We start from the raw sequence: 15,088 nt of genomic DNA, 5'->3' as shown, positions 1-15,088 counted from the left end.
GTTCTCTAGTCTGTTGTTAAATATATGTATCACTCTGAAATTATGTGTTTGTGTCTTTGAAACAGGCCAGAATTAATAGAATAGCATTATTTATATAATATAATAATTATTTATGTAATATGCAATTATATATACACACGCAATATATATTGCGATGGGGTATGTAATATGCCTGCTTCCCAATCTCTTCTAGATGTTGTTTTAAATAAAAAAACAAAAACAAACTCATAAAGTTAATAAAATATTTTAATGCAAAGGAAACAATTTTGCCTAAGTGTGGTTGCCAATTTTCCCACCTGCAAACTTGACCAAAATTACTGTTTTCCTACTTTGACTAAATAGTCTCTCTTTTAGGGGAATCTTTTCCCCAGTTTGCCCTCCAATTTGGTGAACGTTTGCAGAGAAGCAGTCTCTACAATCTCGGGGCTGATGTTTCATCCTAACGGCTTCTGAAATATATGCAACCTTATGTATTGTCTGTGTGAATTTATATATGTGTATACTATCTAAAAAGCTTTTGATAGCGCTTGTGTTAAATTTAGTATGTGCCTTATTTAATTACTTTTTATCTTTAGAAAAATTTAAAAGTAATTTGTTCTGGTATTATTTGTGGGAAAACTGCAGTTCTTTCTGGTCTTCATATCATTCTGATTAGGAGTACAATTAAATTTGCTATTCATAGATCTTGTGTTGAACAATACATAATATAAAATTATCTACCAAATGTGTATAGGAAATTGAGAATTATAAATAAGTCTCTTTTTTGCATACTAGAGGAGAAATATGTCACTGTTCAGCCTTATGTCAGCCAAAGCAAGGATGAGATTGGCTTTGAGAAAGGGGTTACCGTGGAGGTCATCCAGAAGAACCTAGAAGGATGGTGGTATATCAGGTAAGAGAGAATTCATTTTATAATTGATGAATCCCATTTATCCTTTTCAATCCAAGAAGCATAGAAACATACAAATTGGAGAATGCCTGTTACCCACCTACCACATTATCAAGTGTATGTAGGGATCTGCAATTTTTCAACTACTGATAATCTTGGTTGGTAAAGAAGATGTTGTGCTATCTTTATGTGGAGACCATGTCAGATTTCCATTACTTCATTTTCCCCCTTGTAAGTTTGGATTATATACTCTCATGTTTGACTTTATAGCATTTATGTGCTGCAGTTCTCATTTGTATTTGTAGTTCTGTTCACCATGATCGTCAGTTAACAGCATGTTAGGCATGTTGACTAATTGCTGTCAATTCCTGGTTGTAAGATGAGAATGCATGAATCGGTTTCACTGAAAATGTTTATTGAAACTTTTGTTTTCTTACCTAGACTAAATTTGTCTGTATGTCAGTTAGAAATACTAAGTTGTATTCGTAGTATAATTATGCATTTGAAGATGTTGCTTTATTATCTTTGAGACCTTTATTAGCCAACTGTAGTTCATTTTTGTTCATTTGAATGTCTAATTTTGTCTTCATAGAATGATGTAGCTTTATTAGAACTATATATTAAATTTATTAACATAGATTAATGTTTCTTCTAAAACTGCCTAACCCTGGTTCAACTTTCTTATGAAGGACTGAGTTTCTTATGACTCACAAATTTACAGTTGATGCAGCAAGCTTTATATATACATATGTATGTACGTATGCGTGCATATTTATATATATATATATATATATAGTAACAAAAGGCGCTATATTGGCACCTGACCCAACACAGATTCACACCAGAGGCACGTTAAAATAAATAAGAATCTTCATCTGTGGGGCATGTCTTCCCCGTAATCCCCACAGGCACAACACAGTCCCAAGTGTAAATAGAGCACCCACAACAACGCACACTCTTAATCTTCCTCCACCACTCCTCTCAGACAACCTCCTCCTCCTCTCGACTCAACAGGACTGAACCCAACTACAGTTCCCATGAAGCCCTGTGGGAGACCGAGGCACCGCTCCAACCCAGGAGGGCGGCCATCTAGCGTCCAGGTGGAGGTATTGCACAGTCCATGGCTGCTCCCCCTGAGCATATAACATATATATTCAGCTAGAAATCCATAAAGGGAGAAAATGAATCATGTATTTTAAAATAGTCTTTTATTCCTGAACTTTCGACACCTCTCAGGTGTCCGTGTAACAAATAAAGGGGGGAGGGGGGGTATGTGAGTGTAAGAGAGGTGAATTAGTAAGGTGGGGTTCAGACCATCACATTCTTTGTGATAAACAATTGTAATCAAAGTGGCATTGTTACCTGTTTCAATGGAAATATTCAGGAAGTTGGTGCGTCCATTCATTTCATTCATGGTGAACTGGATTGCAGGAAATGCTGAGTTGATGTGGTTGTAGAATTCATTTAGCTGGACACTTTTTAATATGCCAAATATATCACTTACATAGCATAACCAAAGTTAGAGTCACACTTTAAAATCACTGCATAACCAGTTTGGCTAACAGTCCTGATAACAGTGATCCCATTAGCTTGCCTTCTTTCTGTCTGTAATAATTCCTATTAAAGTCAAAGTGAGTTTTCTGGCAAAGTAGTGTTAAAAGCAATATGTCCTTTGTGGTCAGCTTCATTCGTGCCATTATTTAGTTTTGAGAGTAAGGTCTCCGTGGCCATATGAATTGGATCATGGTGTATAGCAACACAACATCAAATAGACCATGTATTCACCATCATCGATGGATATATGTTTCAGGTGCTTTAATGCCATCTTGTCGCTGTTAACTGAATAATCCAAATCTCTATGTTAAATGTTTCAGCATTTGAAAAATGTTAGCCCATTGTTAGGCTGACCAAAGGTCTGAATTTCAAGGGGGTTTTATGGATTTTTGGAAGGGTGTAGCATTCTGGGCAGTTCGCATCATTGGATTTCCATCCATCCATTTTCCAACCCGCTGAATCCAAACACTGGGTCACGGGGGTCTACTGGAGCCAATCCCAGCCAACACAGGGCATAAGCCAGGAACCAATCCTGGGCAGGGTGCCAACCCACCGCAGGACACACATAAACACACCCACACACCAAGCACACAATAGGGCCAATTTAGAATCACCAATCCACCTAACCTGCATGTCTCTGGACTGTGAGAGGAAACCGGAGCGCCCGGAGGAAACCCACGCAGACACTGGGAGAACATGCAAACTCCACGCAGGGAGGACCCGGGAAGCGAACCCAGGTCTCCTAACTGCGAGGCAGCAGCGCTACCACTGCGCCACCGTGCCGCTCATTGGATTTCATTTTATAATAATCTTGCATGTTTAAACGATTGTTGTGGAGCTTATGTTAATTATGTTCAAGGTGTTTTTTGCTGGGTTGCTATTGCTAGTTGCTCGTAAGTAGTGGTGTCAGAGAGTATTTCCTCTAAAGATGCTTTCATCACTACGTAGCAATCTTAATGCCTTCTGTTCTTTTTTAGAGATAAATACTGTTGGATGTCTTGTATGTAACTAACTGCCATGCCACACCTTATTTCATGTGCATTGTCTTCTGGTGTCTTTTCAGTTAGTATAATTTGTTCCTGGGTGGTTGGGAAGTTCACATCAGAGGCATCTTTATGATTGAACTTTAAACCTCTGGCAAGAACATTTTGATCTGTAGTGGAAAGCTGTCTTTTGGAGAGGTTGTATATTCCAGATTGTGGTTCCTTACTAGGTATACTCTCTGTGAGTTTGTTCCATTTTTGTTGAGTGCATCACACTTAGATTTAATGCTTTTGGAAGCTATATTATGCACGTGTTTGGTCCATTTATCTGTAACCATTGCTGTACATGTTGCAAAAAACCTGGATGGTTGCCTCGTCATTTCTGATTTGTATGTGGTTAGTTTGCGGCGTGTTTTAGTAATAAGTTCATATAGAACGCATCTTGTGAATTGTTGAATGATAAATGCCATCTTCAGTTCACCATGGAAAGAGAAATGAACGGACGCATCAATTTCCTGGACATCTCCAGTGAAAGAGGTAACGACGCCACTTTGCTTACAAGTGTTTACTGCAAAGAATGTTATGTGGACAAAATATTACACTTTGGGAGCAATAATCCCTTATTGCATGAACAGATTAGTGTTAATACATTGTTCAAAAAGATATACACACACTGTAAAACAAAGGAAACTAAAAAGAATGAAAGTCGTTATTTGTTCCATCTGTTTACATCAGATGGCAACTCCAAAACATTTATCAAACAATGCTTACTTTGGAGACACCTGAGATCTCAGCGAACAATTGGCACCAACCCAGTCTCCCGTTCTACTGAGTACAGTCTTTTTTTATTACTGTGGCTTATCAGAAACCAAAGCGTGCATCCGCTTCAAATCGGGCATTAAAGCAGCACATAAACCATGAAACAGATTGGAAACAGTTTATTTTAATGCCAAAAGCAAGAAATCTGCAGCAGAGACACGAAACACAGTATATAGCATACCATTCAGTGCATGCCCAGCTGTATACGTGGGACAAACATTTAAAATATTTCCAACACAAACACAAGAACATCGCAAGAAGGAAGGACCCACTGCCTCTGATATAAGCACATATCAGTTCAACCGGACACATGTTTAACTGGGACATGGTGCAAGTAATATTCACTGTAAATATGAAGAGTTCCAGAGAGCTGGCTGAATCATGGTTATAAAATGAAAACGTGATAAATAGACAAATGGACATGAACCCAGCATTTGCAAGCTTAACAAGAAGAACATCCAAATAATAAAGACTTTATGACCAACACCCACCAAACCCCACCTTACTTATACACCCCTCTTATACCCACCTACCCTCACCCCCTTCTTCATTTGCTATATATTGCTTTTGGTTTGTGAATGCCTAATCATTTTCTTCTGATGACAATACCTGATAGATGTCAAAAGCTCAGTAATATAAGACTATTTTAAGATATGTGATTAATTTTCTTCCTTTGTGGATTTTTAGCTATATATATGCAAACCATATCACAGACCTTCGCTTCTATTCATAAACTTGTATATGTGTTTATTATGAAAAAATGGCATTACACAGGGTTTTTTAACAGGGGTGTCAGTCAAATTTTGAACTCTGAACTTCAACGAAAGTACTCCCTTATTTTTTCCAAATATTTTATTTAAATTAACATGAAATGGTCAGTTATGGTATATTGATGTTAGTTTAAATCCAACAGGAAAAAAACTTTTGACTTGTCATTCAAGTGTGGCATGCTTTTTGTATAAAGGAGTCCTAGTTGCATTTCTTGGCACACTTCTGCTGAATGATTCATTGACTGAAAGTCCTCAGTGTTATATTAAAGAGAGGATGTACAGCTTTGTTCATAATGGCACTAAGTTTTGTTTTATATTGTCCTTTGCTACTGCCCCCAGGGTGTCCAAGGTGTGTCCCATAACCAAGCCTGCCCTTTTAATTAGCTTATTGATTCAGTGCACCTCTCTTGAAGTGAAGTCACCAGTGTGGCACACCACAGTTTAGACAATCACACTGGCCATCACAGAGTTGTAGAAGGCTACTATCTGTGACAAGCCAGAAACCAGATCAAATCTAATCTTGATCAAGGCTAATAACTAGTGTAAAAATAAAACAAGTTCAGAAACAAAAAAGGAAAAGTGACAATTTGGAGCTTCTGTAAAAGGACGATGCACAACATTTGGAAATGTATTATAATAGTAATATCTTCAAAGAAGATTTTTTGCAGTTGTCATGCAAAACTGTAGTATGTAAACATGTAGTGTTTAAACATTCTTTTGCATATGCAAGTTGTAAAACTTTTTGATGATTAGTAATCAATAAATCTGCCAACCCGGAGGATTCCATTATAATGTGGGATATAAATTACAAATGGTTAAATAAGTATTAGGTTTACCTTTGGCAATACCAGTAATGAATCCAATTACTCAGCAAGGCTTCTGCTTTATTTACCTTACCTTTCTCTTTTGTAGGAGGTGGGTCTCTGGCCTTTAGACTTATATCAAGGTAACTGAAGCACATTTGTTTTAAGAAACAGAATAATACAATTTATTGTTAAACACAAGAATAATAGAAGTATAATAAAAACTTATATACAGTGACATATAAGACTGGATGATAACAGGCTACATAGACAACATGTAACATGGGCTGGCTGTTTATACAGTTGGTTATTTAGAGTTCTACTTTATTTTGGCACAGGTAAATAGTTTTACAATACCAAGTCCTTATCAATAATGTCTGATATTGTGTGGAATTGTTTGTTTGTTTGATGCGTTGTTGTTTCTCCAGGTTCACATGGAAGATTCTTTATGTATTGAGGTGCACTCTTTCTCTTTGCTGCGTGTTTCTTGTCAGTGCTGTGCTACAGCTTCCTCAGCTTGCCTTCTGCTGTCTTTTGCCATTTAATAGGGAAAAGGCATTAGTCTTTCTGGCATAATACTTTAGATGCTAAACTCTTCACTTGAAGTAATGGCTGCTCCTAAGCAGACATGGCTTAGTGCTTAGCATTGAAGACTGGATCTCAGCTGTCTGATTCACAAAGAGAAATGAGTTTCACCTTTTCTGCTCCTCAAGGAAAATGGCAGTTCATAACTTTTAGGTTCAGAGATCAGGATTCACATGTTTTTAGTCATTTTGGAGAGTTCCTCCTCCTTGAGAGAATCCCAGAGTGTGTGTCTTGAGAGATTCCACAGAGCGCTCAGTGATTGTCCACTGAATATCCTAGAGAGTTTCTTCAGGATGGTGCAATTTTTTAAAGGAAGGTTGAACCTTCTCCAAATACATTGTCTTCTAATAGGTGTGTTCTTTTGTTCATCTTAGTTGTCATCCCTTGAATTATAGGTCTTTGTCTTGCTTGAGTCCATTTTGTGCTTTCTGGCTCAAGAGGTCTGCAGAGAGGCCTTTGGAGAGATGTCAGTGCAGCTCTGATTTACACTTTTGTTATCAGATGAAGTCCAGGCAGATCCTGATACAAGCTGTAGTCCATTCATTTTGGAATACAAGTCGGGGTTTTGTGAAGCTGGATACCTGCATCCCTGTTAAATCTGTTTTCTTAAGGCCTTGTGTGCCATGAAAGCCTAATAGAATGGGCAATGCTCACTTTGTTCTACAAAGTACATATGAAGCCATACCAAAGTGCATTCATCGCCCAAAGAATTGAATGTGCTGTTGTGCCTTCCTAATTAATTAATCTGTTTTGATGGTCTATGTTAAAGCAATAGCAATGATTAAAGCAAGAATCCAAAAGCTGTTGACCATCTCCACAGCATCTCCATTGACTTAAGTAAGACTTTGGCTCCAGCCACTCCATCTTGTGTAGTCTACAACCAGTATGGTAAAACAGAGGTAGTGAGCTGATAAACATTCATATTTATGTGCAGCAGGCTCTTGAACTCTTTTATGCTGAATAGAATGTAGCACTCAATAACTTATACTATGGTGTTTGGTGATTTCCAGGGTGTGTCTAAGGAAGAGTTCCTCAGTTAGATGGTGAGAAGTCCAAAGACACATAACATTTTGCTTCTGTGTCTTGTGAGTTAAAGCATTTACAGCATTATTTAGCATTAAAAGGAATTAAAAGTGGAAATGATAGGTGTGGAGTGAGGTGTGATTTTAAAAATTTGAAAAAGCAAATCTGTAATAAAGTCTAAAAGAGAGTAATTATCACTTTAACTATTATATTTAGTAATTTTAGAAACACCTGTTTTGCCATTATTTGCATACCAATAGTCTTAGAGAATTTAAAAATTTGTTTTGTTGATTAGATTTTGGGTGGCACGGTGGTGCAGTAGTAGCGCTGCTGCCTTGCAGTTAGGAGACCCGGGTTCACTTCAGTTTGCATGTTCTCCCCGTGTCTGCGTGGCTTTCCTCTGGGTACTCTGGTTTCCTCCCACAGTCCAAAGATATGCAGATTAGGTGCATTGGCTATTCTAAATTGTCCCTAGTGTGTGCTTGTTGTGTGTGTGTGTGTGCACCCTGTGGTGGGCTGGCGCCTTGCCCGGGGTTTGTTCCTGCCTTGCACCCTGTGTTGGCTGGGATTGGCTCCAGCAGACCTCCATGACCCTGTAGTTAGGATATAGCGGGTTGGATAATGGATGGATGATTAGATTTTTGGTGTCTTTCGCTGGAGTGTGTTCAATATGGAAAACTTGGAAATAAATTTCCTTTTTATAAGTTGTATGTTAAAGAAGAATAAAACCTGGATGGCACTGATATTCCTCCATTTTCATTGCATTCTGTTTTATTCCTGCTGCATTTTAGCTGCTGTTATTGTTAACCCACTAGTTCATGTCTGAAAAGTGGCAAAATGGTCTCACTACATCACAAGACACAATATATTATTACCTCTCATTCGCAGCTCCATAATTTATCCATATTTTATTTTCTTAAACCAGAGAGGAAGATTCCCAAATTAAAACTAACTATTGATGTTTTTCAGAAAGCACATTTGACTCCATTCTAAATTTGCACTTCTTATCCTTAAATTCAGTCTCTATTTCTACTGGTACTATTTTTGAAAATTTTTGAAAATTCACTAGTTTACATCTGAAACATCTAATCTAATAATTATGTTTAATATACAGGCTTAGTCTTTGAATTTAAACTGTTTTTCTTTTATATTTTTATTTCAGTTTTATGCATTTCACCCATCCTTTTAGATTTATAGTACATTAAGAACATCTTATGGTTCTCATTGGCTATGCATAGCTTCTTTTCTAAATTCAGCATTGATCACTATGTCCTGTGTTTCTAAATGTTCTTTTGCTACACAAATTATTTTTAGGTAGTTCTCAAGGTCATAATTACTGCCAGTGGTTATTTTAGGTTATCTGTAAAGGACAAAACTATTCAAGAAATATGCATGCCTATTTCCTTTTTATATTTTAGCTTGAAAATGTTAAAAAATAGCTTTGACATTTACACTGGCAATTGTCTGTTTTTAGCCCTTACGTCAGTTTCTTTCTTTTTTGTATCCATCAGACTATCAGTTATTTTGTTTCTGGTCAGCTTGACAGGTTCATTGTTACATTAAAGAAAAACAAATCTGTTTCATGTGAAGTATATTCTAACTGTGACTATGCTCTTTCCAGTGCTGTGTTATATGATATTAACTAGCAAAATACCTGCGCTTTGCAACGGAGAAGTAGTGTGTTAAAGAAGTAATAAAAAAGAAAAGGAAACATTTTGAAAATAACGTAACATGATTGTTAATGTAATTGTTTTATCACTGTTGTGAGTGATGAGTGTTGCTGTCAAATATATATAAATATATATATATATATATATATACACACACACGCACACATATAAACATATATATATATACATATCCTTACATATCTACATATATACATATACACACACACACATATACAGTACATATACATATATATATACATATACACTCTTTGGGGTGTGAGCAACTGTTGCTGGGGGTGGCAGATTCCATCAAGGAAGAAAAATGAAAAACATTATCCATCCATCCATCCATCCATTTTCTAACCCTCTGAATCCGAATACAGGGTCACGGGGGTCTGCTGGAGCCAATACCAGCCAACACAGGGCACAAGGCAGGTGTTCGTACAAAATCTTAATTTATTTATCCATTCCTAAATAATTAAATGGGCAGGCTATTTCGTGTCAGTGCGATACGCTGTTTGTTAAAATGGACGACTCCTGCTCTTACGTGCAAGTCTGCGTGGATATTATGAACTATCGTATCTGTTCAAGTTCTATTTAAGTTTTAAATAGAAGGAATTTTTATTTAGTCGACAGAAATATCTTTGGTAGGAATGTAAGTTAAATGTAGGCATCATTGCATAAATTTTTCTTCACCATACAAATGTAAAGAGTAAATTCGCCTTACATTCCAACCAAAGATATTTGTGTCGACTAAATCAGGGGTGTCAAACTCAATTGCACAGGGGGCCAAAATCCAAAACACACTTTAGGTCGCAGGCCGAACAGGATAAACATTTATTGAACACACTAAAACTAAACTTTTAAAACTTAACTTTTTTGAACATAAATATATATATATATATATATACCCGCGCTTCGCAGCGGAGAAGTAGTGTGTTAAAGAAGTTATGAAAAAGGAAAATAAAAAAGTAAATAACATAACATGATTGTCAATATACAGTAATTGTTTTGTGAGTGTTGCTGTCATCAAGGATTTGATTATCATTATTTCTTTCAATCAGGTTCGTATTTGTAGGATGTGTTGTGTTCAAGTTACATTCCGTGTTTGTCAATCGTTGTAAAGATAACAGGTTTCATTCATCGATTTGTTTCTTACTGCATCAATAAACAGCTTGTCCTCCTCTTTATCTGAGATGTGACACACTGCATGCACGGGTTTTTTTTTACACTGTCTTCCTTTAGCGGGACATTGACTTTTTCCACTGTGTGCTTTGTTTCCGCAGTAGCTGCACTTATGAATATGCTTGCATGTATCACACACTTCATATTTTTTTGCTGCCTTCTCAATTGTGTAATTCAGTTTTTGTTCAGCACTCTTTGGAACTGTTGCATTTGTCTGTGCACTGCGTCATTTCATGTGAGCCGCTCGGTGTACATGCATCGAAGGTTTCCAGCTGTGCTGGTGCCATCTCGTGCGATGTTAGCTAAGACCCGGCACTTAAAAGTTTCTCTCGCAGTTTCGCAGAGTTTGTGCCAAACACCACCCTGACCATCTCATCTTCCTCTGCATAAGCACAGTCCTTCACCCGTAAATATTTAGCGGCAGTGTTTCTATTGGATTGCCGCTGACGGACGGCCTTATATGGGCAGGCACTAAATTACGTGGGAGGCGGAGTTACATCGAGCAGAAGTCTATTATAGTATATGGACGAAACAGTAGGTTCCAGTTATGACCATTACGCGTAGAATTTATAAATGAAACCTGCCCAACATTTGTAAGTAAGCTGTAAGGAATGAGCCTGCCAAATTTCAGCCTTCTACCTACACGGGAAGTTGGAGAATTACTGATGAGTCAGTCAGTGAGTGAGTGAGTGAGTCAGTGAGGGCTTTGCCTTTTATTTGTATAGATTCATTCACTCATTAATTTTCCCAAACCACTGATTCCAATACAGTGTTATAGTAATTTGAGCCTTTCTTGCCAGCAGACACACAACAAAAAAAAAACAATTCTGGATGTGGCAGCAGTCCATGGTAGTACACAATTACTTTTGGAGGAGCAATTGTCACAAATAACCTTGCCCATATATCTTTGGGATGTGACAGGAAAGCGTCATTTTAGCGTCATCAAATCCCCAAACCTTCATGTCTTTGGAAGGAAACTGGAGCACACTTCAAACCCACCTGGAAAACATACAAACTCCAGATAGTGAACACCAGGGATGTGACTCCCTGCAAGGCATCAGTGCTGTGTAATTATTAACAGTATTCATTATTTAAATGATGTTAATGATTTTATCTTTAAAATGTAATATACATACTTTAATGCTTCCATCATGAAAGTGATATCAAATATAAAGCTAAGGATTCTAAATGTGCAGGGAGCTGGAATATCATAAATTTAATGTGTTAATTTAGTGTTCTGTGTGGAGATCTATTGCTTCTTACCGCTGCTGTCACTTCAGGAGGAAGCCCCAGAAGCATGTAGCGATTAACAAGTGGGTTGTTTTTAAGATGACGTTTACGACGGTCTACTTTAATGATAAACAACAAGGTTAAAGTGGACATTTCGAGATTAAAGCTGAAATTTCCACTTTAATCACCAAACAGACCTTTTCACTGTGTCCTTAATTTTTTCTCAATGGCTCAAATACACTGCCATACATTCTGATGCTGTTGCGAAGGTGCAAAAAAAAAAAAAAAAAAGACGGCACAGAAGATAGTATGTGACACTTTTAAAACGTATTGTGTCATTACATTGGGGAATATGCGACTCTTGAATATAAAAGTATCACAAAGCATTTGTTGGCATTTTGATTCACCACATCGAACCATTCATCAAACATCAAAGCACGCATGCAGGATTACATAGCGGCTTTCTGTCACATGTAAATAGTAAACAGAGACTCTAACATAACGTTCCAACTTGATCACACTAAAACCCCCCAAATTTTTGCTGGTACTGCAACTTGCACACGAATCGCGTTAAATTTCTGAGGGCGTGCTTGGAGGACTTGTCATTTGAACAATGGGAATGCATGGTAGCAATGATGCGTGCACATACATGTTCTGAGCGTGAAATATAAATGAGCCTTAAGTCCACAGAATACATGTGGACCGATTGGATGTACTCCAGTGCCCCCTTCAGGCTCCTCATGAGGATAAAGAGCTGGTCCACTGTTTCGCGGCCTGCACTTAATCCACATTGCTTCTCCTGGATCTGCAGTTCCACGACTGGGCAGAGTTTCCTTTTCAGTACCCTGGCATAGACTTTTCTAGGGAGGCGGAGAAGTTTCATCCCCCATACTTGGAGCACACCTTCCGCTCCCTCTTTTTTAAAAACAGGGACCTCCAACCCAGTCTGCCAATTCAGGAGCAATGTTTCCAACAGTCATGCAACATTGAAAAAGTGTGTCAGCCAACCTTGAAGGAAATATGTATTGGCCTCCCATCAGCTTCTGGCTTTGCGTCCCCCACAGAGGACATGTCCAATGTATTCAGGAGCTCCTCAAAGTGTTCCTTCCAGAGTCAGACTACATCTTCAGAACGGGTCAGCATTTTTTCACCGTATCTGAGAACAGCCTGGTTGAATCGCTGCCTTCCTCTTCTGCTTTGCCTGAAACTCTTTGAGCTGATCGATAGTCAATTCCTATACTCTCTTCAAACTCCTCATACACCCAAGTTTTTGCTTCCATGACCTCCAAGGCTGCAGCCTTTTTGACATGTTAGTACCACTCTGCTGCTTCCGGAGTCTCCCAAACCATACACGGAAGGCCTCCTTCTTCAGCCTGATAGCATCCTTCACCTCCAGTGTTCACCAATGAGTCCTTGGCTTGTCACCTAAAGAAGCAGTTATAGCTTTTAAGCCACAACTCTTGGCAGCTGCTTCCACATAGGAGACTTCCAACAAGATCTGTTCGGACTCTTATGTTTCCTGTCTCTCCAGGTATACAGGTAAACCATGTTTTGGAGGTGGGAGTTGAAAATCTTCTGGACAGGATTCTCATCCAAACATTCCCAGTTCACTGAGGCTTTCAAGGTCTGTCCAGGTGGCTCCCGACCTTCTGAACCAGCAAGCCAGTTTATTGTGATCAGTTGACACCACTGTCCCTCTCTTCACCTGAGTGTACAAAACATACAGCCACAAGTTTGATGAAATGATTATATAGTCGATCTTAGATCTTTGACCTAGGTTACTCTGGTACCATGTATACTTATGAGCCACCTTATGTTTTTAGTATTGTGTTTGTTATGGACAACTATTCCTAGCACAGAGGTTCAGGAACAAAACACCCTTCTAGTTTATATCAGACAGGCTGTTACTTCCATTTGCCTGGCTGCAAAGGCTGTGCTTATGCTGGTGAACATTATAAAATAAACATTCCCATGCATCATACAAACTGTCACAGATAAGAATATGCAAATTCATAATTTGGAATCATTACAAATGATATAAATCATAAAACAGTATATGTATAATATCCACATGTACATGTATTATGATCAGTGATTAGCACAGTAATGAATTAAGAGCGTTCTCTTCTCTTATATAAAACAGTCAGAGAGAGAGAGAGAGACATGTTTACTGACTAACTGACACTGCAGCAAGGCAAGCAATGCATACAATGGAGGCATAAAAATAAGTGGAGGAGATGTACAACAAAAGTGTTATTTGAGCCGTTTCTATAAGGAACAACTATTCATTAAATTGTTTCAATATGAAAAGAAAAAAATTGTTTCCTTAGTTAATATTTCATATTATTATTGTGAAACAATATACCTGGGTTTTGACTCTATAATAAACATGCATACTCATGTCTATATGATGGTGACTTTCAATTCTAATGTATTTAGAGAAATATTGAATATCACATTTTGCGTCAAAATAATCGTAATATCAATATAAGTCAATTTTGTCCAGCCATAATAATACCTATAACTCATTCTTATAATACCCTTGCATCAATGTAATATTTATTGTGCTTAGCTATATCAATCAATCAATCAACATTTATTTATATCGCACATATTCATACAAAAAAATGTAGCTCAAAGTGCTTTACAAAATGAATAGAGAAATAGAAGACACAATAAAAGATAAACATAAGTCAACATTAATTAACATAGAATAAGAGTAAGGTCCGATGGCCAGGGTGGACAGAAAAAACAAAAAAAAACTCCAAAGGCTGGAGAAAAAAATAAAATCTGTAGGGGTTCCAGACCAAGAGACCGCCCAGTCCCCTCTGGGCAATCTACCTAACATAAGTCAAACAGTCCTCTTTGTATTTAGGGTTTTCATGGAAGGACCTGATGATGATGGCCACGTAGACTTCTGGCTTTCAGTCCATCAATGTTGGTGCATCATGATGCTTTGAGTAGGTGGTGGTGGCGCAGGCCGCCACCACAAAGAAACCGGAAAAAGAAACAGAAGAGAGAGTAGGGGTCAGTATGGATTTTGGAGCCACTGTGAATAATTATTATGAAGAATTGAACATACAGAGTATCAGTATTAAGTTAAAGTGAAGTTATAAAAAGGCCATGTTAAAGTAATGTGTTTTCAGCAGTGTTTTAAAGTGCTCTACTGTATTTGCCTGGCGAATTCCTATTGGCAGGCTATTCCAGATTTTGGGTGCATAACAGCAGAAGGCCGCCTCACCACTTCTTTTAAGTTTAGCTTTTGGAATTATAAGGAGACACTCATTTGAAGATCTAAGGTTACGATTTGGAATATAACCCTTGTAGCCTGGAGGTTGTTGATTCAGTTAGTGAATGGCATTAATCTAATGGGATTATAAAACCATACTTTTTGTTCCATGTTTCATTGTAATGGCAATTCTTGGTATCACTTTTCCTCTCAAGACATTTTGCCATGTAGCTTGCTTTGATAGCCACTGTGTGGCATTGATTTGGAATGTTATCCCCAGGTTACTCAGTAAATAATTTTATTAGGTACAACCACTGTGAATTTTCATGAGAAAAAAATATTCATGTG

At 37.7% G+C, this 15,088-nt stretch overlaps 1 protein-coding gene across 5 annotated transcripts in view; it reads left to right on the top strand.

Annotated features, from left to right (window-relative positions):
* sh3pxd2aa (SH3 and PX domains 2Aa) overlaps nucleotides 1–15,088 on the top strand; it is a 363,802-nt gene that overhangs the window by 326,203 nt on the left and 22,511 nt on the right. For all 5 annotated transcript variants that reach the window (XM_039776615.1, XM_039776608.1, XM_039776599.1 and 2 more), the window contains one exon: nucleotides 775–892. In XM_039776615.1, the coding sequence (XP_039632549.1) occupies nucleotides 775–892 (118 nt within the window). The remainder of the gene's footprint in view (nucleotides 1–774; nucleotides 893–15,088) is intronic.

The sequence above is a fragment of the Polypterus senegalus genome, chromosome 1 (genome assembly GCF_016835505.1).
Source record: "Polypterus senegalus isolate Bchr_013 chromosome 1, ASM1683550v1, whole genome shotgun sequence".
Classification (NCBI taxonomy): domain Eukaryota; kingdom Metazoa; phylum Chordata; class Cladistia; order Polypteriformes; family Polypteridae; genus Polypterus; species Polypterus senegalus.
Note: the sequence above shows the minus strand (reverse complement) of the source record. Positions and strands in the feature narration are given on the sequence as shown.